At 52.6% G+C, this 22,284-nt stretch overlaps 3 protein-coding genes across 5 annotated transcripts in view; 1 reads left to right on the top strand and 2 right to left on the bottom strand.

The window, feature by feature from the left end:
* The first annotated feature begins 8 nt into the window (after nucleotides 1-8).
* Nucleotides 9-1,972, top strand: SAP25 (Sin3A associated protein 25). The gene is made up of 3 exons (XM_075995343.1): nucleotides 9-909; nucleotides 1,002-1,164; nucleotides 1,272-1,972. The coding sequence occupies exons 1-3, from the start codon at nucleotides 820-822 to the stop codon at nucleotides 1,739-1,741; spliced, it is 723 nt and encodes a 240-aa protein (XP_075851458.1). The 5' UTR covers nucleotides 9-819; the 3' UTR covers nucleotides 1,742-1,972.
* LOC105868385 (uncharacterized) lies at nucleotides 1,972-8,780 on the bottom strand. The gene is made up of 3 exons (XM_012759188.3): nucleotides 4,324-8,780; nucleotides 3,020-4,152; nucleotides 1,972-2,325 (listed from the first exon to the last, which is right to left on the bottom strand). The coding sequence occupies exons 1-2, from the start codon at nucleotides 4,718-4,720 to the stop codon at nucleotides 3,038-3,040; spliced, it is 1,512 nt and encodes a 503-aa protein (XP_012614642.2). The 5' UTR covers nucleotides 4,721-8,780; the 3' UTR covers nucleotides 1,972-2,325; nucleotides 3,020-3,037.
* A 102-nt stretch (nucleotides 8,781-8,882) lies between these two features.
* Nucleotides 8,883-22,284, bottom strand: part of AGFG2 (ArfGAP with FG repeats 2) — a 39,153-nt gene continuing 25,751 nt past the window's right edge. For 2 of the 3 annotated variants that reach the window (XM_012759193.3, XM_012759190.3), the window contains exons 4-13: nucleotides 20,555-20,708; nucleotides 19,806-19,971; nucleotides 19,001-19,126; nucleotides 18,291-18,323; nucleotides 12,331-12,451; nucleotides 12,000-12,082; nucleotides 11,724-11,807; nucleotides 10,717-10,845; nucleotides 10,326-10,411; nucleotides 8,883-10,020 (exon numbers count right to left, since the gene is read on the bottom strand). In XM_012759193.3, coding sequence (XP_012614647.1) covers nucleotides 9,961-10,020; nucleotides 10,326-10,411; nucleotides 10,717-10,845; nucleotides 11,724-11,807; nucleotides 12,000-12,082; nucleotides 12,331-12,451; nucleotides 18,291-18,323; nucleotides 19,001-19,126; nucleotides 19,806-19,971; nucleotides 20,555-20,708 — 1,042 coding nt within the window. In that variant the 3' untranslated portion in view covers nucleotides 8,883-9,960. The remainder of the gene's footprint in view (nucleotides 10,021-10,325; nucleotides 10,412-10,716; nucleotides 10,846-11,723; nucleotides 11,808-11,999; nucleotides 12,083-12,330; nucleotides 12,452-18,290; nucleotides 18,324-19,000; nucleotides 19,127-19,805; nucleotides 19,972-20,554; nucleotides 20,709-22,284) is intronic. The other variant, XM_012759192.3, reaches the window with a different exon arrangement.

The following is a 22,284-nucleotide window of genomic DNA, read 5'->3' as shown; positions in this document are numbered from 1 at the left end:
GCGCGAGCCGCCAGGCTGAGGATGATCCTGCGGGTGGAACTCTCCGCCCCGCCGCCAGGGGGCGCCCGCGGGAGCCCAGCGGGGGCGCGCGCCACGTGGCCAGGGAGACGCGCTGGGCTCCGGCGTCGCGGCGAGGCCCTTGGAGGTGTGCTCGCGCCAGTGGTAGGGCTGCGTCGCTGAGGGTCGCAGAGCGGGCTGGGAGAGCACTGCGGCACTGTCCTGCACTCCTGACGCAGCATGTTGCCCTGGCCGCCTCCGCGGTGGGGCGCAGGCGAGGAGGAGGCGTCTGAGGTGTCAGGCCTCTCTGAGGGCAATGACCAGGGTGCGGCCTGGAGCTTTGGAGAGGAAACCCCAGGGGAGCCAGGAACACCCCCACAGGACAGGTGAGGGGCTCGCTGGAACTGCTGGGGGACATCTGATTCGGGGGGCCTCCATGCCTTGGCCAGGGGCCTTACAGGAGATGGAGCAGACACTATTGTCCTACCGGAGTATGGGTGCGGCAGTGTCCCCAAACCATGCACTCTGGGCCTGCCCCTGGGCTCCAGAAAATATTTGGACTGGCAGTGGGGACACCTGGACACCTGACTGGAGCATGTCAGTGCTTCCCCCTCCAGCCCGCAGACCCGGGCCCTCAGTGGGTCCTGGACCCGGACAGAACAGCTCCTGCCCTGCCACCGCCAGGACCTCACCCCTGAGCAGTCTCCAGAATCCCCAGGTAGGAAGGGGCCTGCTGCCTCTAACCACTCCCAAGATCCTCTCACTGTCTCTGAGCCTGTTTTTAACTCTTAAAGTGTCTCCCCAGTTCCCCTCTCCTCCCAGATGATCTGGGAGGTGGCCCCCTCAAGGATGACTCTGCTGGCGCCCTGGGACCCCAACTACCAGGCTAAAACAGGAGCTCGGCTGGTGTGGGTGAGTTGAGGGAGCCTGTGGCTCTGGCTCGGGTGGGCAGGGATGCATTGGGAAGAGCTGAGGCCCCAGTACCCTGTCCTGCCCCTCCTCAGGGGGCCAGCTGTGGGTCAGGTGCCTCCTTCTCAGGCCGGACGCTGTGTCATCCCTCCTTCTGGCCGCTGTATGAGGCAGCCTCGGGCGGGGGTGTCAGGCCCAGGACCCCCAGGACCCCTGCAACAGGGCATCAGAATGGAGAGCGAGTGCCACAGGATGCAGGTACTAACCCTGGTGCCCCCAGGCTGGGAGCCACAGTGCACAAAGCCAGCTAAAATAGGGCTGGGGTGGGAGCCCCAGCCTGTGCCCTAGAGGTTTTTCCTCCTCAGGGCTCCCAGTGATGTGCCGAGAAGATGTCTTTTTGTCGGACCCTTTGTTGCCCTGTGGGCAGCGTGTTCCCTTGTACCTGTCCGAGGCCCCGCAACAGGTGAGAGCTCTTGAGCTCGCCTCATTCCAGCCTCCTCCCTGGGGGCCTGGCAGGAAAGCTTCCCTCCTCTCTCCTCAGGTGATGGGCTCCCTGAAGCTGCTGCTCCCACCCCCGGTCATGTCCCCCTGGGTCCTCCCCAGCCCCTCTCCACGCTGCTCCACTGCCTGGCTCAGCGGGCCCGAGCTGATCGCCCTCACTGGCCTCCTGCAGATGAGCCAGGGGGAGCCGAGACCCAGCTCCTCAGTGGCTCCCACAGCCCCAGCTGGGCCCCCAGAACCCCTGTCTGATGAGCCAGGCCCCAGTGGTGGCCCTAGCTCTTCTCACTGCACTGACCCCTCTCTCCCACAGACCCCAGACACACATTGTCCCTAACTCTTCTGGGGGCAAAGTGGGCCCCCGCTGCTCCAGGCAGGTTCTGTTGACAATAAAACAGTGTTGGTTTGCAAAAAAGACTTCTGTGGCTGATGGCAGAGTTGGGCATGGAGGCAGGGATGGGGTCTCTTCCTCTCCCACTGCATTGGCTGCCCTCCCCCAAATTTGTGTCCCTCACTGGCCACTCCCCTACTGTACAGTGGGGGAATCCACCATCTGAAGCATTTCCAGCCTGACTAAGCAGAGCACCTTTAATGAGTGGGTGGGTGGTCCACAGTACAGTTGAACATATAGGAAGCAAGGAGCCATCAACTCTGCCAGGCTGGGAGAAGGGAGGATTGTGTGAATACGTGGCTTATTCTAAGAGAGGCAAACGGGGTGAGGAGACAGATCACTTTTGGGAGGTACAAGTCCTTGGTGCTGGGGCCCCAGGAGTTCAGCTCTGGGGCTGGGCGGGGGTAGTTCCTTGGTTCAGAGGAGACACAAGGAAGGCACTGCAGGTGTGTGTGGTAGGGGCAGGTCTACACAAATGTCCTTGGTGGCAAGGTGGCACTGCCAAATCCTGCCGGATGTACACAGGAACTCTGCAGGGAAACAGAGATCAGACCTTCAGCTGAGAAAACCCAGAAATTTATAGTTTTGGGGGTTTGTTTTGGTGGGGGATGGGTGGAGGTTCTAGAATTGTTTGCCCTAAACATATTCAACTTCTTTCTTTCTTTTTTTTTTTTTTTGAGACAGAGTCTTGCTTTGTTGCCCAGGCTAGAGTCAGTGCCATGGCATCAGCCTAGCTCACAGCAACCCCAAACTCCTGGGCTCAAGCGATCCTCCTGCCTCAGCCTCCCAAGTAGCTGGGACTACAGGCATGTGCCACCATGCCCGGCTAATTTTTTCTATATATATTAGTTGGCCAATTAATTTTTTTTCTGTTTATAGTAGAGAAGGAGTCTCGCTCTAGCTCAGGCTGGTTTCGAACTCCTGACCTCGAGCAATCCGCCCGCCTCGGCCTCCCAGAGTACTAGGATTACAGGCGTAGGCCACCGCGCCTGGCATATTCAACTTCTTGATAAACCTATGGAAGTTGTTTTAGGCGCCACAGCTCAAGGGACAAAGCGAGCAGCGGCCTGAAGGGGGAGCTCATCGCCTTTGCAGGTCACACGTTCGATAGGGCAACTGGGTCTTGGAGCCCTCCGCCATGGGGGTGGGGGGCGGCATTCCCACCTTTGCCCTGCTTTCCCTCCCCCGTCCCTCGTGCATCCGCGGCTGACCGGGTTTCCTCACCTGCGCCTCCTGGAGGTTCTAGAACTCGATGCGCGCGTAGCTGTGCGGGAGGAGCTTGCGGACCCCGGGGACGTCGCCGCGCGCCTCCAGAGGAGGGACCAGGTCCAAGTCGACGTAGTTGAGATGGCCGTCTGGGGGCTCTGGCCCGGCAGAAGCTATTCCTACGCAGTTTGGGGCCGCGTACTCGGTGTACACGTGCTTCCCGGCCAGCTCGGACGGCGACAGGGAACAGGGCTGAGCCCTTGGCAGTCCCCAGCTGCCCCCAGCGCTGCGATGGGCGCTCCGGAGCCCGGGTCCAGGCTTCCCAGCTCCGGACTTGTAGGAGTGGTGCAGCGAGCTCAAGGAAAAGGACCCTGGCGGAAAGCGGTTCATGGGCACGTATTCGGTGTCCCCCCAGTCCTGGAGAGGTTGGCCAGGAGCAGGAGTGGCCGGACAAAGGCCTGGGGACGCCATCACCGTGTAGCCGCCCGCTGCGCCGCCCCCCATGGGCTCGTAGTCACTCCCGGCTCCCATGTTTATGTAGCTCCCCCCCGGATCCAGCGCCTTAGAGTGCAAGGCTGCCGCCCCTAGCCTCGCGGGGGTCCCAAGGGTTGCTTGCTTGATCCTCTCACCCAGGCACCCCCGACGGCTCAGGCTGCTTGATTGGGCCGCGGAGACCGAGGTCTCATAAGGTTGGGGGACTGAGAGTCTGGAGGCGCTCGTTGGACAATCCCTGGGCAGTGGTTCGGCCCTGGCACCGACCCCACCGCTCCCGAGTCGCTTCATGGCGGCCAGGACGGTCTCGTGAATGTTTTGGGCCACCACAGCGTCGGGCGCCTGCAACCACAGCTCCCCGGGACCCGTGGGTGCCGAGCGGCCGAGCTCCAGGAAGAAGAAAGAGTCTGCGTGGCCGCAGCGGCGCACGCTGAGCAGGGGCAGGCGCAGGGCGGGCGGCGGCAATGCCCGGTTATCCCGGGAGCCCCTGCCCCTGGGCTTCCGCAGCAGACTCAGAGCCCCCGAACCCAGGCACAAGCGGTAGCCGCCGCTGCCCAGGCCTCGGGTCCGCCCCAGCCCTTTGGGCCGCAGCGTCACGGGCCAGACGTCCTGGAACGGAGAGAGGATCCAGGTCCCAGGGTCCTCGTAGGAGCTGGGTCCTAGGGAGACAATGGGCTGGTCACAAAGCGCTCCTGGCCCGGGAGGTTACAATCACTGCCCAGAGAGCTGAAGACAGGTAAACACTTAATGTTTGAATTTTCGTGACCTGGGCTACAGATAAACCCCCCACGATCCCCCCAGCCCCTTGCAGCCCAGGGCTCGGGCCTCACCAGCCGCGGCGCGCACCTCGAGCAGGGCGCAGTACCACGCCTGCTGCTCCGCTTCGCTGGCCGCCGCCACGCCCAGGCTGCTGTCGCGCGTGTACAGGACGATCAGGTGGCGCTGGCGCGCGTCCGCGCGCTTGCTGATGGTGCACGCGCCCACCAGGCTCACGCTGCGCTGGGGCCGCGCTTGGCCACCGCGGAACTGCTTCTCGCTCTCATAACACTCGAGGCGCGGGGGGTCGGTGCGCAGGGCGAAGAAGCGGCGGCGCTGGGACTTCTGCTTTCGCAGGTGGCCGCAGAGTCGCACGTCGGCCGGGTAGGCCCAGGGCAGCGGAGAGCCGAGGGACACGTCGGCGCACTTGGACCCTGGGCTTTCCGTGGGGCTGCCGCCTGCGGGCTTCATCCGGAGCCGAAGGCAATACAGCGGTCTGAACCGCGGGGAGTGACCAGCAGAGGTGGCGGATCCGAGGTAGTGGAGCAGCGACCTGGCAGCGTGCGGCCCGTCTTGATGCTCGGCGTCTTTCCCCAGCTCCCAACTTGAAGTTTGAGGGGTCTGCGCACAGCGTGTGCCCCAGTGGCTGCCCGGTGGCCCGCGACACCCGGACTCCTACGGCCTCAGAGGTTCAGACCCTGCTGGCTCCCCTCCCTGCCTCCCTCCCGCTGGCCGCTCCTGGAATCCCCACCCCCTGAAGTTAACCCTCGTTGGGCCCGGCGCCCGCGCTGGAGTTGGGAAGTCTTGGAGAGGCGGCCTCCACTCTTGGCGCGGAGTACTTTGTAGGGGCAGGGAGTGTGGGGGCGTCTCTGCCAATCACCTGAGTGTTCCTGTGCTGGCTGGGGGCCACCACAGGGGCAGGTCGGGGCAACTGAGAAAGCCTCGATGTGAGGCGAGTGTGACTGAATTGTGTCCGTGGTGATGGCGCTGGCGATTAGAGGGTGGCCAAGCAGGGCCTCCCTTGCAGCAGCAACCCTCCCTGGCTCCCGCCACCTGTCACTTGGCCTGTAGGCGTCCACCATCTGCCCCCTTCGTGCCCGGGACTGGTTTTGTGCTAATCGTAGGAGCCATGGCTGCTGAGGATTGCACAGGATTGATTTCTGAGCAGGAGCTTCCATTTCTTACTTTCGGGTGATAGAGGTGTCTTTGGATAAATTTAGGATTGGTTCCTATGCATAGGCCATACCTGCCAGAGATTCTGCGGAGGAACAGGCCACTTCTCAGGGGCAATCTCCTCATGCTACCCCATTGCCCCCAGCCTCTCCTCACCACCACTGCCCCAAGATGCAACCCCACCACCAGCCAAAAGGCTCTGATCACAGATATGCAGACTTCCAGGTCACGGTACCCCTTGGCTCCTTGTGTCCTGAGAGGTTTGAGATGGGATTGGGAATTGGACGTTTTTGCACCTCAGTTCTGATCCAAGGACCACCAACTCACTTGGGGTGGGTTATGGCGCACACTCTGCGAGACAAACCAGCATTTGACACATGGTGAGGCCTTCGAAGACCTGATGGTAGCATTCTTCAGGCAAGTAGGATTCCTAAAGGGGGACACTAAGGATCCAGGAGAGAAGAGGCACCATGTGGCCCTTGTTCAAAATGGTATTCAGGGAGAGGCTCCTTTGGGTAAGGGACAAGATAGAACAACAGAATGGAAGCAAGGGAACCCACTTCTTTCTCTCAGACTAGTCCACGGCCCAGGGCCTGAGCAGGGGAGGACAGAGCTTTCCACCCACACTTCACCATCTCCTGAGGAAGGGGCCTGTTTGTGAGCTAGCATACCAGGAAGCCAGTGTGCTGTAAGGAGCTTGGGTCCTCACACACCTCTTCCAAGGTCATGGTGAGAGTGAGATGCAGGGAAGCAATGAGTATCATAGGGATGGGCACCTGGCTGGGGGTCAGACTGGCCTCAGGGCCTGCTCCAGGTGCCTCCCATCAGCTGAAGCTCCACCACAGCTTCAGAGAGGCGCATGGCTCAGGTGGTGGTGGCAGGGGTGGGGGCAGCCATAGCAGCTGCCCTGTGGTGGGTGTTGGCCAGGGAGGCAGGTATACGATGGATCTGTAAATGGCCACCAAACAGGTCTGTGTTCAAGGCCATAGTCCCCTGTGTGGGCAAAGGCCTTGATACAGGCATAATGTGTGAAGTAGCAGGGACATAAAAGATGTCTTGCTGCCACCTCAAGGAGCAGGACACTGCAGGTGTCCTGCTGTGGTCCTGGTCTAGGAATCTTACTCCCCTAGGCTTGATTTGAAGCTACCCAAGCAGGGTCTCTTTTCTTCTGCATACCTTCTCCTTACTGCTCCCCATCAACCAGGACTCTTGAAGCATCCCAGTGCTTGTGAAATCACAGCTGCTGTCAGAGACCAGCTCCAATCCACTTTGTGTCATTGAGCCCTGAGTGCTAGGTAACGCTAAAGCAGGAAGCAGCAAGGATCTGGGCAAGCCCGGGACAGGGGGTGGGGAGGGTGCGGGGGTGGGAGTGAGGTGGTGATCAATGCCAGGTAATTTGGCCTGCTGGGTACCAGAAAGAGCCTACAAACAACTGGCCCGTGTCAGTTGCCCTGGCAACACTGACCTTGACCGTACCCAGAAAAGATTTATTTCAGCCTGTAGCCCAGGTAACGGTTGAGTTGCTCCCCAGGGACAAGAGGCAGAACCTCGGCTGTGCTGGACGAGAGTGCTTCTCCCAACCTGGGGGGAGGAGGGCCATGTCTACTTTTGTGTTCCCATGACAGGGGCAGGGCACCATGTTCTAGGTTCCAATGGAAGAATGTTACCAGGGGGAGGAACCTACAGGGAGGACACTGGGCCATTCCATGTGCCTCTCCTTCCCCATCCTGAGTCCTTACTCCTCTGTGGAGGGGGATAAGAGGACAGTCATACATTTAGCCTCTCCCATCCCATGGCTCCCAGGTGTGACTTGGCAGACTCCAATGTGGAGAGGATCCAGTGGCTAGCTCCTGCTTCCTTACTCATAGGGGCAGCCCACAGGTGACCTGCTGAAGGCTGGGGCCAAACCAGGGGATTGCTGTCTGGAGCAATGGTCACAGCATTGGCCAGGGGCACATGTTGAGGGTGTGAGCCTGGGTGAGTCACTCCAGCCTAATGTGTGCAGTGGGTTCACATTTGCAGTCACCAGGCATGGCTGTGCAGGGAGGAACACAGCCTTGTCATTTAGACATTTCCTATCAGGCCAGGGATTTTTCTGTTCTTTGCCACTTGCCAGGAGAGGCGACTCAATGGAGGATGGGAACCCAAGGCACTGGAGCTCTTCAGAGCCAAGGAAGGCAGCTGCAGTCCTCGCTCAGCCTGTGCTCAGGGAACTCCTGTGTTTTTCTGCCCTGGGGTCTGAGGCTGACCTGGTATAACTTCTCCTACTGGTCATCCAGCCCTGGCGGGTGTGCTGGCTACAGTCCATGTCGGACAGGGTGACTGGGAGGGGAGGGAGGTCTGCAGGGAGGACATGGGCCAGGAACTAGGCCGTGAGGAAATCTCTGGGAGACAGCACAGGTGTGGCAGAAACACAGTGAGAAGCCCTTCAGCTCTCTGTCCTTTCATTTCCTACCTAGTGTTCCCAGAGTTGGCAAGAGTGAGGAAGGTGGGGAAAGACACTACTACACCATAACAGATTTCAGCTTCCCCCCTCCCTGGCTCTAAGCAGAAAGGAAAGAATGGGTGACAGAAGTAGAGAAGACACTCCTACTTAATCAAAGGTAGCAGATAAAAATATTGGGAGAAGGAACAGAAAGAATGTGAAAAACCCAGGGAACAAAGGATGGTGCCCCCTGGGAGGCCCCACCAGGAGATGGAAGGAGGCTAAAGGCTGGGAGGACAGGGACACAGACACAGACACAGTGGGTACTGATCCCTGGAAAGGTGGAGAGGTCAAACCTGGTAAGGCAAATAGCAGCAGCTTGGGGTATTTCCAGAAAAGTCTGCAAAGTAAATAAACTGATAACCCAATTCCCACATCTCTGCTGTTCTCTGTGGAAGACCCAAAGAAATCCCAAGAATGAACAGCTAAGGCCCAGGAGTCCCTGGACAATGGTGGAAGGGACATTGTCCTAGGACAATGGTGGAAGGGGAAGGGCCTCTCTTGGCCTTGGGCCAAACAGCAAGAGCCTGAGTCCTCTGCTTCTCTTGAGCCAGGTGAAGTGTTTACCCCTCCAGTCTGTCTTGTCACCACACAAACAGTCCATGGCTGTTGATACAACATCCCCAGGTAGAAACAGACTGGGGAGGGGCTGAGAATGTGCCAGATCTAAGAATGGTCTATTCCCATCTCCATGTTGGCACCAACCTCCTTTGCCCACCCCCATCCCCAGTGGGAACTGCCCCCTCACTACATCTACTGAACTGCAACCCCTCACAGGGGTAGCCCCCTCCCACCATGCTCCTTCCCATTGCTAAGATAGGACAGTTCAGACAGGGAGTCTCTGTCCTGTCCTTGGCCAACCACAGCATCATCACTGACGCAGGCAGTCCAGACCAGCAGAGCCAGGTCAAGGATCAGTCATGTTGACTGACCTGTGGCCCCTCAAGCTGGCCTAAAGCAAGAGCATGACAGCCATTTTCCTTTTCTTTCAAATGCAGTTCTTTTCCAACATTGCCTGCAATGAGCTTTGGTGCAGAGATTTGGGGGCAGGGAAGGCACATGGGAAAAAAAGAAAAAAAAAAACACAAAAAACCCAGTCAATTGCACAAAGCCTTTCCCTGGAAAAGCCTAGGTTCTGGGGTGGTCAGGACACGTGGCTGCCCTCTCCCTACCCCTGGAGCTCTGGCTTTGATGGTTGAGGCACAGATGGGAGACGTTTGGGAGGAGATAGGCTGGATGTGTGTGTATATATATGTATATATGTGCGTATATATATAATAGGCTATATTAGAAAATTCTCTCTATGTATAAATATAAAACACTGGTATCCAAACATGACACCAACAGCTAACTAAAGTGCTTGACAGGAGCTGGGCCTGTGTGTATGCAGGTAAAACTATTCATCCTGAGTGCCCAGGATGGGGAGGGTCGCTGGGGAAGCAAAACAATGGCAGGTGGTGTAGGAAAGTGTGTGCTGGCCAAGCCGGGCCACTAAGGGCACTCAGGGCGCCCAGGTTTTCTTGATCCCAGAGCTGTCTTGTCACTGTCTCTGTCAACACCATGCCTCATCTTTACCCTACTTTCCCCACTGCACTCTGTCCACGTGGAGCACTGCAGTGGGGAGCCAAGCATGGGGGAAGAATTGTTCCCATGGGGGATGGCCGGTCAGTCTGTGCCCACAGTTTCCTCCGCCCACAGACAGGGCTAGGGGTGAGGGGAAAAGGCTGTCATCATAATTAAGAGTCTGAAAAAATAACATGGCTCCTCCACCAGGCTCTGCCTTCGTTCCTGCTGGGCCTCCCTCCCGGTGGGGGCAGGAGGAGGAGGGAGGAAGTCAGGGAGTCTTTGGGGCAGCTGACCCTGGAGCTGCCACTTCGCCCATAAGCCCAGAGCAAAGCATCAGCACCTCCACCATCCCCAAGCCCCTGACCCTGCAGCACAGGGCCCCTGCTGGTTTCAGGCCCACAGAAATGCCCACAGGCAAGTGGTCACCAGAGCTCCAGGGAGCAGAGGGGTCCCAGAATGCAGGGAAGAGGCCCCCGAGGACACAGTGCTACAAGAATGGGTTGGTGGTTGGAGGTTTGGAGGCAAATGGGCTTGATGAGGATCCAGTCTGGAAAGAAACACAACAAATTATTAAATTAGGGGTGAAGAGCTGGAGGCCAGAGAAGAAACACAGTTCAGGATTCCTTTCTCCCTCAAAATTGTGGTGCTGGGAGAACTGGGGAAAATGAAGGAGAAGCACTGGGAGGGGCAGGAGATGACAGGGCTTGAAAGAACCGGCAGGGACCAACCCACTGGTGTTGGCTCTGACAACGCAGAACCTCACATTGCCCCCTTCTGGAAGGATTCTGTCCCTGCCACCAGAGTAAAAGCCAATGCCCCACAACACCACGCTCCTGATACTGGGACACTCACCATGAAGGGGTTGGTGGAGATCCCAGCTGGCTGGCTCAGTGGCCTCTGCCCCAGCTTGGCTGATCCTAAGTCCCCGAAGGAAGAGCCTGGGAAGGAAGAGGCAGGGAGGCAAGAGCGACAATTCAGAGGACAGAATCCGCCTCGCTGCCGCTGCTGACCACCTCCGCCCACCCTCCTGAGGGACCGGCACTGGCTACATCCCCAGGCAGACAGCAAGAGGGGCCTTCCCAGAGGAGGGGAATAAAGGTACCCAGCAGTCAGAGAACACACAGGCAGGTCTCTCGCTCCCCTGGCGCCCTCTACTGGTAAAAAGGGCACCGGCTTGGGTGTCTGTGAGGCGTGGCTGTACGAAACAGAGCAGGGCGGGGAGAAAGGAGGGCGAGCCCCTTACCATTCTGCTGTGGAGTCAGTGAGCTGTGTTGGGGGAACAGTGCTGGTGGGAAGCTGCTGGCAAAGGCCCCAGTGGGTGGCACTGTCTGGGCGAAGCCAGGCCCAGCACTGCTCATCCCAAAGCCGGGCCCTGCGGAGTGGGAAACAAGATGCTAAGGAGAATTGCAAGGTGGGCTGAAGAACTGTTTTTCCTAAATCCCTCCAAGATGGGCAAATGGGATATATTTTTTTCCCTAACAAGAGGTACCTGGTGGAAATACCCCAATGAGCCACAAAATTGTTCTGCTTCTCACAAAACCAGCCAAACCTGCCCTCTCCCCAGCTAGGGGGGTTGTGGCATGGAGAGCACAGTGGTTACAAACATGGGCACAGAACCGGGCCCAGCTTCCCACTACCAACTAAACTGCATAAACTAGGGCAGATTTCTAACCCTCTCTGTGCCTCAGTTCTCTCATCTCTAAAATGGGGACAGTACCTATCTCCCAGGGCTGCTGTGAAAATTAAACAATGGCTGTGAAGCACTGGACACTGAGCCTGCCACATGGTCAGCTCCAGAGTTCTTAGCTCTTATTCTTTTCTCTCCCTGGCCTTGTCGTTTCAGGGAGCAGGGGGAGGGCCAGGGTGAGAGGAGAACACACAGGACTCAGGCTGATGAGGCAGGGAACAGGGCTGTGGTTTCAGGTAGCTTAAATTTGGGACACGGAACCAAGAGAGGCTAGGTGCCCAGAGGGACACTGCTGTGGCTTGGAGACAGAAGAGTCACTGCCACTGTCAGTCAACACTTAAATGATCTTCAGCTCTGTCTCAGTAAGTAGCAGTTTGCTTTTTTCTAATCCAGACATATGATTCTGTGACTCGGGTGCTAGGTGGCCTGTCAATGAGTGGGCAGGGGAATGATGCAGGCTGCCTGCCACTTCTCCTGACAGCATGGGACAATGGTTAAGGGAGAGGCTGTGGGGAAATGTGAACCCTGGGGAGTCTCAAATGGTGACCATGCTGGAGGCTTACCTGGGGCCAGGCCATTGGGCTGGAATGGGTTGGTGGAAGGCAGCTGGGGCTGGGCAGCAGGGGCTGCAAAAGGGTTGGTGAAGGCTACGCAGGGTGGGATGGGTAGAGATGGGAGAAAGAGGTATTTATTTATTTTCTCATTTGCTTAAGCCTCTGATGACCGAGCATTGCTCTAAATCTCGGTGTGCATCTCTCTCCACTTCCTTCCCTGTCTAAAGTCCCCAGTCTCCTCCTGGTCTCAGATCCCCTCCCTGAGTCTCCATAGGCAGGACTCACCTCCAAAGGCAAGCCCTGTGCTGCTGCTGCTGCCAGTCGTGGCAGACTGGAGTGTGGGGACCTGGCCAGCCATCCCGAAGATGCTGCAATATGGGGAGAGAAGTTGGAATGGATATCCTCCAGGATCAAGGAGACAAACTGAGCAAGGGACCAGGAGACAGCCAACTGTCCCACTCTCAAGGATGGGGAGGGTGAAGGAAGGAGAGAGGAGGGGAGGGGAGCGAAGCAGAGAGGAGAGGGCCAGGAGGAGCTGATCAGGCTGGGAGGCAAGGTCGGTGCTTCTGGGCTGGCACTCTTGCCCTAAGGCAGAGTCCCCATTGTCTGGACCTACCTGCTAGGGATACCTCCAGCTGGCACCCCAGGTCCCAGGAAGCTGCCCATATCTGCACGGCTGTTTGGCTGACTGGCAGGTATGAGAGGAGCGGCACCAAATGGAGTCACCTGGCTGCTCCCTGGACAATCATGGGAAATACAACAGGGAGTGCTGCGGTGAGACAGGCCAGAAGGGGCAGGAGAGGAGATGGAGCTGGGGGTGCAGTGGAGGAGGAGGAGGAGTGGAGTGATGGTATGAGAGGCACCCACTGAGTTCTCTGAGCTGGCCCGCTTTCCCAGGGCCCACCCAGTTCAGATGGGCTTGTCTCCCGCTGAGGATTCTGGGTAAGGAGATAGCTCAGCCCATCTTGATCTGCTCTGAGCTCAAAGCTGCCTCTGCTGAGCCAACAGCAGCTCTCCCTGTGTCAGGCCATCTTTCCTGCTGCTCCAGTTTGGCTTACGTGTCCCATTTTTCCCTCAAGAGATGAAAAAGTTTGTCCTTTCCTCAAACCAGCGTTTCTATTGATTGAGATGTCACATGAAGGGGCAGGCAGAGGAGCTGTGAAGGACAGCAAGGCCTGAGCACACTCAGAAGCCTCTCCTGGGCTGTGGAGCTCATGAGCACATCTCCAGCTGCCAGCGCCATTCCCTCCCCACTGAGCCACCTCCTCTTGGGAGGCCACCCTGATGTCCTGAGCTTGGGCATGCTGCTTAAAGGGCCAGGCCAGCTGCCAGGTTCTCCTGCCCTCCCCATCTTCACAACCAAGAAAAAGCACAGAGGCCCAGCCCCACAGGAGGCAAGAGTCCTTACAAACAGCCCAAGGGCAAGAGTCCTGGAAATTTTAAGCCATATCGTCTTGTGGGAAGAGGTGTGAGTCCCTGTCATTTTAAGAAAGCCTCTTCATCTGTGTGTCAGAAGTCTCTTCTGTATCTTAGGACTCTGTTGACCACTCTGGGCTGTTGTGAAGGTGAAATGAGACCACAAATGGAAAAAAGCTTTATTTTTATGAGTGCTGGAAGACTCATTACTGAAGTGAAACAAACTTTGCCTAGAGTCTGTCACATGATGGTGCTAAATAGTTGCTTGCTGAATGAATATGTAATTGAATAGAATCAGGAGAACTGGATTCTAGTCATGGCTCTACCACTTGTTACCATGTGGTGTGACTCCAGCAAATCTTACTCTTCTGAGCCCTCTTGTAGGGTGGCTGTAAAACTCTCTGAGACAGCCGGCACGGTGGCTCACGCCTGTAATCCTAGCACTCTGGGAGGCCGAGGTGGGAGGATCGCTCAAGGTCAGGAGTTTGAGACCAGCCTAGAGCGAGACCCTGTCTCCACTAAAAATAGGAAGAAATTAATTGGCCAACTAAAAAATATATAGAAAAAATTAGCCGGCATGGTGGTGGATGCCTGTAGTCCCAGCTACTCGGGAGGCTGAGGCAGAAGGATCGCCTAAGCCCAGGAGTTTGAGGTTGCTGTGAGCTAGGCTGATGACACGGCACTCTAGCCTGAGCAACAGAGTGAGACTCTGTCTCAAAAAAAAAAAAAAAAAAAAAAAAAAGACCCTCTGAGACAAATGAAAGGGTTTTGAAATCTGTAAAGTACAACACAAACATGAGGGATTATTGTACCTACAATATAAGAAATTGCTTCCAGGGTCAGAGAAGACAAGGTCTCAGAGGAAACATGCTGTCTCTGATCGAAACACAAGTGAACAAGATTCTCCTTAAACCCTTAGCTTGCAGCCTTGGCCTTCAACAAGAGGCCCCTCCCATGGCCTCAGCAGGCTAACTCCTACTCACCCTCAGGCTCAACAGAAACATGTCTTTGGATGGGCCTTCCCTGACCCACTGATGTGAATTTGACCCTGGTTTCCTGTCACAGCTCATTTCCTTCATAGCACTTGACATACTTGTAGTGATAAACTTTGGTTTATTTAGGTATTAATTGTGTCCCCACTAGACTAATTCCACTACTAAGGATTTTCTTATAGATATAACTTGCAAACCATGACACATATAGGGTTGTTAACTGTGGCACTGTTTAACACCAAGAGACTGGAAACATCCTGAATATGCATCAACAGGGACTGATTAAATTATAGCATATACATACAATGGACAATTATGGAGCTATAAAAAAGAATGAGGAAGCTCTTAATGTATGGATTAAAAAAAGATCTAATAGTGCTGTTAAGTTAAAAAAAAATCAAGGTGCAGAATAGTATGATTATGCATTATGCTATAAAATAGTTTTTAAAAAGTGGGTAAACAGGAAAATAAAAAATGAATAAGTGAAGGCCACAGGTTCCTCTTCCCAGAGGCATGGCTGCGGAGAGAAAAATGAGATAACAGAGACTAGCAAGGCTAAGGCTGTGGAAACATCTTGTAGGATGGGAAACCTTGAGTATCTTTGTAGGAAAGGGTGTATATCAGCAGAGGCGGAGGAAGTGGAGGTAAAATCCTGGTAAGATAGCTGACGAGATGAAATCCTGAAGAAAGTGGAAAATAATGAGGGATAGCATTTGAAAAGGAAGATCACTTGTTTCTGAGAGGTAAGAGGAAGGAAAAGACATAGACATGAGACAAGGTAAAGGAAAAGCCAGGCTGGTTCTCAAAGCTTCTTTGCTCCCTGACCACAGCCTAATTTCTTATCAGTGAAGTTTTGGGGTTTTCTGAATGCACCACAACTGTAGTTTCTCTTTTTTTTGTTTGTTGTTTTTGAGACAGAGTCTCACTTTGTTCACCAGGCTAGAGTTAGTGCCGTGGCATCAGCCTAGCTCACAGCAACCTCAAACTCCTGGGCTCAAGCAATCCTATTGCCTCAGCCTCCCGAGTAGCTGGGACTACAGACATGCGCCACCATGCCTGGCTGATTTTTTCTATATATATTAGTTGGCCAATTAATTTCTATTTATAGTAGAGACGGGGTCTTGCTCTTGCTCAGGCTGGTTTCAAACTCCTGACCTTGAGCAATTCGCCTGCCTCAGCCTCCCAGAGTGCTAGGATTACAGGCGTGAGCCACCATGCCTGGCCTGAATGCCCCACAACTGTAGTTTGAATCAAGATCCTTGCTCTTCCTTTTCTAAAGGCTGTGTTTATTCTTTATAAGGGGACCTTCCCTGTGCCAGGCACTAAGCATGAACGAGGGCAACTCGGGCCCTAAGTTGGAGCAGCTCAGAATCCAGCAGGGAAGAGAGGAAGTGCCCAGTGCCTATCTGCTGTCAGGCCTTCAAGACCAGTTTCTTTTCACTAAGTATCAGCACTTACAAGACAGTGCTTTCCTCTGCCATCTCCCTCCCAAACGCCCGGGCATTCTATATGAACAAGTTTTGGTTGCAAGCTTCCAGGGTGAGGCTATAATGCCACTGGGCATACTTGGTCATCAGTCCTTTCAAAACCACAGGCTGGAATCTTCTACTGATTCTCCAAGCCCAGGCCTTCCCCCTGCCCGACTGTCTCAGAGTGCAGTATCTGGAGTTTCCACATGAACACAGCTCTCTCCTCAGATGGGTCTGATTCTTCAGTACCGCTCTGGGCCTTTGTGTTCTAGGAGCTTCCCCAGTGAGGACCAGGCCTTCAGCCCTACCAGGCTGGGAGAGAAGTACCTCCTCCCTGCGCTGCGGGCCATGCTGTACTTCCCTGTGGACACTAGGGGGCAGGACAGTCCCCTAACCCAGGCAGAGTTGGACCCTCTGCACAGACAGCCTATTCCCACAAAGGAGGGGTGGCTCCTTGGAATACCTGTGCTTGTTTGCTTTGCATATGCTTCTTTTTTTTTTTTTTTTGAGACAGAGTCTCACTTTGTTGCCCAGGCTAGAGTGAGTGCCGTGGCGTCAGCCTAGCTCACAGCAACCTCAAACTCCTGGGCTTGAGTGATCCTTCTGCCTCAGCCTCCCGAGTAGCTGGGACTACAGGCATGCGCCACCATGCCCGGCTAATTTTTTATATATATATCAGTTGGCCAATTAATTTCTTTCTATTTATAGTAGAGACGGGGTCTCACTCTTGCTCAGGCTGGTTTTGAACTCCTGACCTTGAGCAATCCGCCCGCCTCGGCCTCCCAAGAGCTAGGATTACAGGCGTGAGCCACAGCGCCCGGCCTGCATATGCTTCTTAAACACTTCCAGGGCCTCACTCTGTGCACCAGGATTTGTAAGCATGCCTTATAGCAGCTTCAAGGGAAAATGCAGTTTTTAAAACCTCCCCACTCCATACACCCCCTCAGAAATATAAAAATAAAACCAGGCTTGTCAGAAGAGACACCTACCTCTCAAGATCTCCTTTCCTAGTTGACACTCAATGGTTCTTTTTAAAAAATTTTTGACAGGGTCTCCCTCTGTCCCCAGGCTTCAGTGTAGTGGTGTGAATACAGCTCACTGCAGCCTCAAACTCCTGGGCTCGAGCAATCCTCTCATCTCAGCCTCCTGAGTAGCTAGGACTACAGGCATGTGCCACCATGCCTGGCTAATTTTTTGTAGAGACAAGGTCTTGCTATGTTGCTAGGGCCATCTAGAACTGACCTCAAGCGATCCTCCTGCCTTAACCTCCCAAAGTTCTGGGATTATAGGTGTGAGCCACCACACCTGGCCTCAATTGTTCTTTATGTCACACTCATAGGAACACCTGCAGGATCATGGCATAGTGGAAAGTGAATGCGGTTAGCCAATTAACAGCACTAGATTTTGGCCAAGTCACTGGCAAAGTTGAGCTAGTTTCCTCCACTGCAAAAGGGAGCTCTTTCCTTCTGTGTGGACATAATATGTGAAGGTTCCAGCAATAGCAGTATTCTCTTAAATGTTGGTTGGCTCTGGGTTTGGCTGCAGATTGACTGCTTTTTGAGAGGACCAGACACTGGACAAAGGGTTTAATGCCTGGGATATCTGTGAGGCTGAGACCTTCCTTCTCCCTGGGTCTGCTCTGAAAACTCTGTCTTTAAAACAATCAGTTGTACTAGGAAGGCATTTCTCAAGGGATCATTTGTTAACACCCTTGTACAGGCTGTGTCATAGCTTCCATTCCCAGGAACACATCTTTCTGGCTAAATTGAATATTCCTGTACCAACTTACATTCCTGCCAACATTGCACAAAATGTTGGCCATCATCAATATTTAACATATTTTGCCAATAGAATGTACAAAATTATCTTATTCTAGCTTGCATTCCTGATTAGTTAGGTTGAGGATATTTTCATATTTTTTTCTGCATATACCTGTTTGTATCCCTTGTACATTATTCTATTCTTTCTTTCATATTTACAGAAAATTTACAAATACTTTGTGGATATTAACTTTGTCTGTTTTCCATGTTATATCTTCTATCTGTTTCACACATTTAAGCTTTGTTTTGGATGTCTTTTATCACATAGAATGTGACCTACACAGTTTTTATTTGTCAGAATTTATAGAGATTTTGTTTCCTAGTATATGGTCAAATTATAAAAGGGTTAAATATTTGAAAATAATATATATTCGGTCTGTTCTACTTACATTTATTAAATCAAACTTATTAAACTGTTGTCAAATCATCTACTTCCATCCTTGACCATATATCTATCTGCTAAATCTTATAAGGGAGTGTATTAGTCTCCTATTCCATTGGTTCATTACTTTCTCATTGTGTCTAATTAGTTTTGAATCTCAAGGTTATGCTGTTAGTTACTTTAAGTACATGATTGTGAGAATGTCTTTGTGAATTTTAACTTTTATCAATATAAAATGTCTCTTTCTGCTCCCATCCAAAAAACTTAAAATAAAAGAGAAGCAACCAACCAGCTCACAGTGGCACCGTGGGAAGCAGAGCAACAGTCAAGAAGTCTGGGCTCTGATCTTGGCTCTGCCATTTTGTGGGCTGCATGACTAGGCAAATTGCTTAACCGCCTCATCTTTAAAATGACTAAATTTTAAGGGTTCCTTCCAGCCTCAGAACTCTATGATCAGAGCACCTTGGGTAGGCTGTCGGGTGGGAAGAATAACTTACCAGAGCTGTAACTTCCAGTTAGCATCCGACTGGCTAGCAGTGAGGGTGGAGAAGGGAAAGGGAGGATGGAGGAAGGGAGAAAGAGAGAGCATAAGTCACTGGCTTTTCCCAAGACAGCTTGGCTGGACAGTGCTCCAGCTGCCCTCCCATGTGTCTAGGATGTTTGAAGGCAGAGGGCAACCCAAAGGCTATGAAGACTGGATGTCTGGGAGCCTAGGGAGGAGCCAAATGCTTTAAGAACTTCAGAATCTCTTGCAATTGCTTACCGACACAGCATAGAGTTTATAGGCCTTTGCTCTTAGAAAGATGGGTGAAGACTTCTGGAGACTATCTTGAACCTTGACCCTTTTGGGCAGTATACCATGCTAACAATCACAGCACTTTAGAGAAAAGGTCATGCCCATTCTCAATTTTTCTAGGACTCGTCTTCTATACTTCCTAGTCAGAAATTTCCTACTATAATCTGGACAGCTCCTGGTGCAATTTTAGTCATTTTCTTTATATGAAAAAATAGAGCAATAGAGCCCCCTCTTCCTGACAAGAATGTGTCAGACCACTCTCATCCTTTCCTGGAGCTGTTTCTCTTTGTGCTTTTGTCTCCTTTGCACAGTTCTTTAGGTTAGTGAGGGTGTGAATGAAGAGTAAGGTATGGACGTGGACAACTGGATGCAGTTGGAAGAGAGAAAGGAAACCAGTGGGGCAGAGTTTACCTGCAGGTGTTGGCTGGGCCTGGAATGGGGCTTGACCAGTTGGAGGGATGCTTCCAAATGCAGAAGAGCTGGGGCTACTGCCAAAGGCATCAAAGTTGGCAAAGCCCCCATGGGAAGGTGTCTGGCCTATAGGTGGAGGAAATAAAACGTTATATATAGAACATGTAATGCATATCTACATGTCTACCAATTCTAAAGGGCAAGGGCCACCCTTCTGGGACATCTGCCTTTCCATAGTGTCTTCTTCAGAGGGAGATGGCAGCCGGGGAAAGAGACATCCAGAGACCTCCAAGTTCACTCCCTGCCATCTTTTATCCTTACTCCGTGAGGCATTAACATTTTTGTCAGGGCCTAGTTTGGGGCAAAGTCACATGAAAAACAATTTTTTTTTTTTTGTTAGGGGAAGGAGGTTAAAAAATAAAAAGGGAATATAGGTACCACTTTGCTAAACCCTCTATTGGCTATTGTTGCTCTTTGGGAAGGGGGCAGGGGAAATGAACACATGATAATCCCCTTTCTCCCATTTTAATAGAGAGAGAAAGCAATAAAAAGACTATCTGCAGTATTCTGAAAGGAAGTGGTAGGAGCCCCCCAACTGCAATGCCTATGGTCAAACCCCCAAACATAATCCTGCTATACTTATTTGACCTCAGTCCTCCCAGCCTTGCTGCTTCAGAACTACCATCACATCTACATGCATGCAGAGATCTATAGCCATGGGAAACTTGGCCACTCCAAGGGGCTGAATTTCTTATGTTATAGGTACATATGTTGTAGGGAGGTTCTCATCCCAAGTGCCACTTACCTCCAAAGGCGGGGAATGCAGCAAAAGCTGGTGCTGTCTGGGGAGCAGCAAAGGGATCTCCACCAATGTCAGCCAGCAGGTCAGTACTTGCTTTCTTGACAGAAGAGTGGGGAGGTGGCTGAGAGCTCCGGGCCTGGGATGTCCGAGCTTGAGATTGACTGACAGACTTGGAGGGGAAAGAATTGCATATAGCACTTAGAATCCCAGGCATGAACCAGGCTCCTCCACAGCTCCCTAGGCTGTCCCCAGGTAGGCCGGTGGGGAGAGAAGACAGTGAATAACTGCCCTCAACCAAGGGGATTCCTAGGCAGAAGTTGCCTTAGCTCCTCTCATACCTCATATCACCCTTGTCTTCTCAGTACACCAACTACCAGAACCACACATTTTAGAGCATACAAGCCAAGGTAACCCTAAGATATACGGGAATGTTGCCTAAAAGTGCCCCTGGAGCTGTCACCTCCTCATCTTTCCCAGGTATTGAATGTGGTGTCCTGGCCCCTTCTGTGTTTCCTTGGTGGGAATGGTCAGATTTGGAGTTGATACTCTGACTTCCTTAAATACCACTTCCTGTAGGCCTCTATCTTCCAAAATATATGAGGTTCAGAGGTGATAAATGCAAGATATTGGTAACAGCAGGGCTCATAGCTTCTGTACTGTTGCCTGCTAAGTCCAGGGGATTTGATTTAGGAAACTGACACCTCTGTCTCCCAAATCTCAACATAAACATGAAGGGCAGATCTGAGAGTTACCTGGCTCGAGGTGGAGGCAGCAGCTGAGAGAGATGGCATAGGATCACCTGGAAGTGTTCGCAGGGGCTTCCCTTCTGATATGGAGCCCTGAACAGGGGTGGAGGTACTGCCTTTGGTATAAGTGGGCCCCTTGATTTGGTCTGGGGGGACATACCTTTGAGAAAGAATAGTTAAGCTGTAAAGAGAGGGATAAAACCTTGGACCAGGCTCAGCCTAGGTGCTTGGGAAAACACAGGTTACAGGAGTCAATGTCTTTTCTCATTTTTCCCACTAATATCCTTTTTTGAAGGGAATTTAGCTACCCAGCAAAATTCTGCCTATTGTGAGCATTCCTTTGAACACTTGAAGACCATTTTTTCAGCAGGAGCATTCAGTTTGCTCTGGTTTGTGCCAATTTTTCCTTATCCCCCTCCTCTTTTTGACACCTCAAACCGTCTGGGTTTCAATAAATAACACATAAAATAATGCCGACCGACAGGTGATCTTATTTTCCACCTTCCTATTCAAGGTCCCCTTTTGTATTTCCTGGGTGTTTCTTCAGATTCCTCCTTCTTGGTCGCACAGAAAAGGGTCTGCCACCTCATCCTCTAGCTGCTCACCATCTGTACTTTTATCTGCCAGCTCCTGATGCTTCTGATAAAATCCCCTTACCCTATTCTGGAAGTATCATCTCAATCCTGAGGACATCCCCAGGAGAGACTCCAAAATGTGGTTTTATCCATGTCAGTCTCCTTGTCCTCTGCATTTTCCTCTCCACATTGTAGTTACTCCCAGTATGCACACAGCCCAGAGATCAAACAATAAGAAGTGAAAGTTGGAAGAGAAAAGGCAAAGGAGAATGGAAATGCTTTTTTCTCCATCAGGAAAACAGAATACAGTTGTCCTTTGGTATCCTCGGGAGATTGGTTCCAGAATCCACCCCAGCCCCCAGTAGACACCAAAATCAGAGGATGCTCAAATCCCTTATATAAAATGGCGATGTATTTGCATGTAACTTATGCACATCCTCCCATATAGTTTAAAACGTCTCTAGGTTACTTATAATACCTAATGTAATGTAAATGCAATGCAAATAATTACTGTATTACATTTTAAAATTTGTATTACTTTTTTTTTTTTTATCATTTTTTTTTTTTTTTTGAGACAGAGTCTCGCTTTGTTGCCCAGGCTAGAGTGAGTGCCATGGCGTCAGCCTAGCTCACAGCAACCTCAAACTCCTGGGCTCAAGTGATCCTCCTGCCTCAGCCTCCCAAGTAGCTGGGACTACAGGCATGCGCCACCATGCCCGGCTAATTTTTTGTATATATTTTTAGTTCGCCAATTAATTTCTTTCCATTTATAGTAGAGAAGGGGTCTCGCTCTTGCTCAGGCTGGTTTCGAACTCCTGAACTCGAGCAATCCGCCCTCCTCGACCTCCCAGAGAGCTAGGACTACAGGCGTGAGCCACCGCGCCCGGCCTGTATTACTTTTTATTGTTGTGTTGTTATCTTTTAATTTTTTTCCTCAAATATTTTTGATCTGTGGTTGGTTGAATCTGGGGATGTAGAACCTGCAAATACAAAGGGTTGACTATACACATAAATCATGAAATGATGGCTAAGAGCATAAAGCTATAAGGCATGTGCTTCCAGCCATCTCTCCCCACATACAAGATCAGCTGAGCTATAAAAATGGACTCTCACAGGCCTACCTCCTTATTCCAATTAGTCCACTGTCTCCCCCCAAAATGG

Source organism: Microcebus murinus, chromosome 19, assembly GCF_040939455.1.
Source record: "Microcebus murinus isolate Inina chromosome 19, M.murinus_Inina_mat1.0, whole genome shotgun sequence".
Taxonomy (NCBI): Eukaryota; Metazoa; Chordata; class Mammalia; order Primates; family Cheirogaleidae; genus Microcebus; species Microcebus murinus.
This window is presented reverse-complemented; position numbering and strand designations above follow the sequence as displayed.

Coding starts and splice junctions, on each gene's coding strand:
- SAP25 (XM_075995343.1), top strand. CDS start 820: ATGATCTGGGAGGTGGCCCCCTCAAGGATGACTCTGCTGGCGCCCTGG. Junction 910..1,001: donor CAGGAGCTCGGCTGGTGTGG/GTGAGTTGAGGG, acceptor GCCCCTCCTCAG/GGGGCCAGCTGTGGGTCAGG. Junction 1,165..1,271: donor GCGAGTGCCACAGGATGCAG/GTACTAACCCTG, acceptor TTTCCTCCTCAG/GGCTCCCAGTGATGTGCCGA.
- LOC105868385 (XM_012759188.3), bottom strand. CDS start 4,720: ATGAAGCCCGCAGGCGGCAGCCCCACGGAAAGCCCAGGGTCCAAGTGC. Junction 4,153..4,323: donor CGAGGTGCGCGCCGCGGCTG/GTGAGGCCCGAG, acceptor TTGTCTCCCTAG/GACCCAGCTCCTACGAGGAC.